Source organism: Octopus bimaculoides, chromosome 1 (assembly GCF_001194135.2).
Source record: "Octopus bimaculoides isolate UCB-OBI-ISO-001 chromosome 1, ASM119413v2, whole genome shotgun sequence".
NCBI classification, from domain to species: Eukaryota; Metazoa; Mollusca; class Cephalopoda; order Octopoda; family Octopodidae; genus Octopus; species Octopus bimaculoides.
The window spans coordinates 4,324,697-4,329,305 of record NC_068981.1 but is presented as its reverse complement, the minus strand read 5'-3'; the positions used below and the strand labels follow the sequence as shown (position 1 = coordinate 4,329,305).

At 35.6% G+C, this 4,609-nt stretch overlaps 1 protein-coding gene across 1 annotated transcript in view; it reads right to left on the bottom strand.

Moving 5' to 3' along the window:
- LOC106880950 (hydrocephalus-inducing protein) overlaps nucleotides 1-4,609 on the bottom strand; it is a gene marked incomplete at its 3' end in the record, with an annotated part of 180,276 nt that overhangs the window by 55,965 nt on the left and 119,702 nt on the right. The window contains exons 57-58 of the mRNA XM_052974127.1: nucleotides 3,047-3,197; nucleotides 1,771-1,941 (exon numbers count right to left, since the gene is read on the bottom strand). Coding sequence (XP_052830087.1) covers nucleotides 1,771-1,941; nucleotides 3,047-3,197 — 322 coding nt within the window. The remainder of the gene's footprint in view (nucleotides 1-1,770; nucleotides 1,942-3,046; nucleotides 3,198-4,609) is intronic.

Here is a 4,609-nt window from a genome sequence, read left to right as displayed (position 1 = left end):
ATATTTGCGAAGTGTTGTATTGCTCTTGAATACTGCCCTGATGTCATATGGGCCGCATATCTTTTGCATCTTTTTGGAGAGGCCTTTCACATAGGGTAGACAGACTGTAGACAGTTTATTGGTTTCATCCCCTCTTTTCTTCATAATTGGAGTAGATAGTATGTTCTTGGGGTAGTTGTTTCTTAATAGATTGTTACCGAGCTTGATCATTTCTTCGTGGTGGGTATCACGATCGCTACTTATATTCTTTGCTCGATGTTTTAGGCACTGAGCAATTCCTCTCTTTACACTGTATGGATGGTGGGAATTGAAGTTAAGGTATCGTCCAGTGAAGGTTGGCTTGCGATATATGGATGTCCTGAATCCATACTTGGTGCGTGTTATTAATACGTTCTGTTCCTTTTCCATGGTGAACTGTATGGATGGATTTATTGAGTTCACATGATCTAACAGCATTTGGACATCTTGCTGGTGGGGCCAGAGAATAAAGGTGTCATCAACGTATCGCAACCATAGGGTTGGTTTTAGTGGTGTTGATCCTAAAGCCAAATTCTCGAAGTATTCCATGTATATATTGGCTATTATCGGTGATAATGGCGAAACCATCTTCTAGTCGATATATATCAGTGTCCATACTGAAGTAGGTAGTTTCTACACAGAAAGTCAACATTTCCATCAAGTTTGTTATTGGTATACTAGTGCGTTCTTTTAGATGTATGTCTGTCACTAGTTTTTCTTGAATCAAATATCCGTCAAATGTAAATAATGTAAATAATTCCTCATCTCTTAAATATAGAACTGTATTATCTAATCGGTACGGAGCCGACATTAGACTTCATTGGAGACATATAGAGAAACTCCATCATATAGAGAAACTCCGAGTTCGATTCACGGCAGCGACCTGATTAATAATAGTAATAATAGTAACATCGTTAGGAATGAGAACCCAGGTTCGAAAAATACACCCTTTTCTATTATGGAAGGTTTTAATTTAATATGGATGTGAAAGCACATGGCTTAGTGGTGAGGGTATCTGGCTCTTGATCTTAAGGTCATGAGTTCAATTCCTAGCGGTGCATTGTGTCCTTGAGCAAGACACTTTATTTCATATTGTGTTGTGTTGTTGTTGTTGTTTGTTCCTTCTTGAACCAGGCCTGGCTCATAACGACCGGTTTCCTGGTTTCAATGGCATATAGGTTCCCCACCTGGACAGGATGCCAGTCTGTCACAGGTGAGCTGCTAGATGCGGGGGGAAAGAGTGGGAGAAAGTTGTGGCAAAAGAGTCAGCAGAGGTTCACCATTACCTTCTGCTGGAGCTGTGTGGAGCTTAGGTGTTTCGCTCATAAACACACACATCGCCCAGGCTGAGATGTGAACCTGTGATCCCTTAACCACAAGTCTGCTGCTCTAGCCACTAGGCTATGTGCCTCCATACAGAGTTGTACCTGTTATTAAAAGATTCAGCTTTGTCACATTGATTCTCCTTGAGAACAATCTTAAGGGTATGTGTGTCTGTGGAGTGCTCAACCACTTGCACATTAATTTCACAAGTGGGCTGTTCTGTTGATCGGATCAACAGGAACCCTTGTTTTCATAATTGACGGAGTGCCAGTTTTTTAAAATTTAACATGGAATTTTAATGGAAGGTTTTTAACTTGGATCTGTTTAAAACGGGGAGTTTGTATCATAGAACCACGTAGGTTGGCATCAAAGGTGTCAACTAATTTAGCCAATAATTCTATCTGAAGATTTTACCAATGTTAAACTTACTTTGTTGTAATGCCGCCAATGTGAAAGACTTTTGCAAATGCGATGTTCTTCAAAGATTTTGGCAATATCATCGACACAAATGGATGGTGCACAAATCTCAGCTTTTAACAAATAAACAATGCCATGCGGTAATTTCTTGGGATCATGTTCACTGATGTCAACACATAATTCCTGAAAGACATTAAGCCATACATATAACTTCGAAGTCACTGTCACTTCTCTTCTTACAAAACTATAATAAACATGTATTCTACAAAAAAAATATTTATTTCTTTATTGCCCACAGGGGACTAAACATAGAGGGGACAAACAAGGACAGACAAAGGGATTAAGTCGATTACATCGACCCCAGGGTGTAACTGGTACTTAATTTATTGACCCCGAAAGGATGAAAGGCAAAGTCGACCTTGGCAGAATCTGAACTTAGAACGTAGCGGCAGACAAAATACCGCTAAGCATTTCTCCCGGCGAGCTAATGATTCTGTCAGCTCACACCCTGTATATATGATGGGCTTCTCTCAGTTTCTGTTGTGGTGAAATCCTGACACCCCAGTGGGATAGCAGATCAACTGTCCTAAACCATATAAAGGTGCATGCGCACTGTCCGTGAGGCACAGTGTGGCATGTGTAGGCACTTTGCAAAGACAGTCGTGGAAGTCATTGAGAAGAGATATTGTTTGTTACCTGTTGTTTCTGATTTATATTTCTATCTTTATAATCTTGTTATAAGTCCACGTAATAAAGTGGAATACAGAGGGAGTTCAAAGAAGGACATAACAGTGTCAACTAGGCACAACAGGTTCCATCCAACAAATTCACTCACAAGGCTTTGGTTGACCCGGAGCTATAGAAGAAGACAGCTTGAAGATATTCTCTGTTGAGTTAAAATCTTCCTTGTGTATGTGGGTTTGAGACTACATAAAACCATCACAGTTTGATGATGGCTTAACTTGTTGAAACTTCAAAGTCACTATCAATAATATTCTTGCTTAAGAATAATATATTTGTACTCCACAAAAGCATAGAGTAACCCATCAGAATAATGTAAACTTGTTTTTTATTAAAACTGAACAGAAAAAAACAAACATTTATATGTATGTATGTATGTATGTATGTATGTATATGTGGAGAGGCAGACAGGTAGATTGACAGAAATACATACAGTTTTGCGTTTCTTCTAATCACCACTTCCAAATTGATCAATAATGATTGAGAATTTACGAAAACATTTGCATTGTAATATAAAACAGATACTTCAATGTTTTATTAACCTTACCTCAACAAAAAGTCCAAGATTTTCACTTGAGCATTCAACAATCACAGTAGTTTGTGCTCCTGACAGAATATTACCAGTTGCAGGATATATATTAAAAATGCCCAAGGAACACCGAGCCTGTACTGGTTCAATTCTAGTTAATGGTAATAAACAAGTTAATTATTACAAAGCAGTTAATTAGTTAAAATACTATATATACATCTATACTATAATGGAGAAAGCTGCTTATTCATTAGGTGGATTTATGTAACTTTTACTAAAAGAAATTATTAAAATCTCCAGTGTCTAGAAAATTCTTTACAATTCCAAATTTATATTTTTATCAAAACGTGGTTTTCAATGACGTTTCAAGAAGATGATTAGTTTTAATTCATTGCAAACTATTTCTTAAAATCTCGAACTGTGAGACAGGGATGTTTTGATATCTTATTGCCTTCTCTCTTTCCTTCCTTTATACATTTCAGATAGTAAATTTTTTTTTGATGAAACCTCTACTTTTATCACAGTTCATATGATGAACAGGAACAAAATAAAAATATAATTTCCCGTATGCACATCTGCAGTTGTGTGTGCTTATTTAGGTTTTTAATACAAAGATGTACAAATATATATATTGACAGAAAAGAAATAAGTTATAAAATCATATCATTGCTATCATGTTAAACTGTCGTATGTCCAAATCTGACCAAATACATTTTTTCGGTATTTATTTTTGCTTGCAATCGCCGGTTCTATTAGTCAAACTATCGTATTTCCAGTTGCTTCAGATGTTAAAATATCAAAAAATTGTCAAAGTGTAGTACAACAGTTTTGCAATGGAATGGTGAAACTATCTTTTTGTTTTCTAAAAAAAAAAAAGAAGCAACATTTTGGACTTACGACACTTTTGCATAAATAGCAACGAGATATGTTCAAACCAACAGTAAGTTTTTCAACAGGATTTTTTTCCAGTAAATCCCCCAAAAATCTTTATGATGCCTTAAAAAAAAACACTTTAAACATCAGAGATTCTGAATCTGCAAGTTATTTAAAAAAAAACAACAACATTATTTTAAAATAAACAAGCAATCAAGATATATATTACACAAAACAAAATATAGTAACACACACACAGAGTTTAAATGCAAACTAAATATATTTGTATACAAAACAAAATATATTCACACACAAATATTATTCATAAAATAAATTTATACATTTTAAATTTCAAATGTGAATTTTCAAATTTAACCAAAAAAGTGGATGCTTGGAACTCTTTCTCTGTGATTTGCATTCATGTGCCTAAAAGATGCTCAAAACACAGGAAACAGTATTTGCCACGAAGAAGAAGATTTGAGGAAGGATTTGAAGGGGTAAGACAAAATGATTTCAAAATACACCCAGGGGGTTTGAAGGGTTGGGAGTAATACTAGCCCATCCCCCATTTAATCTGAAAGTGATTTCAAGTAACCGAGAGGTCCATTGAATGAGGGACGGTGGGGTGTAATCTGGAACTGCTTCATTACATAATTTTTTTTTTAAATTCAAAACAAAAACAAACAATATATATATGTATATAAGTAT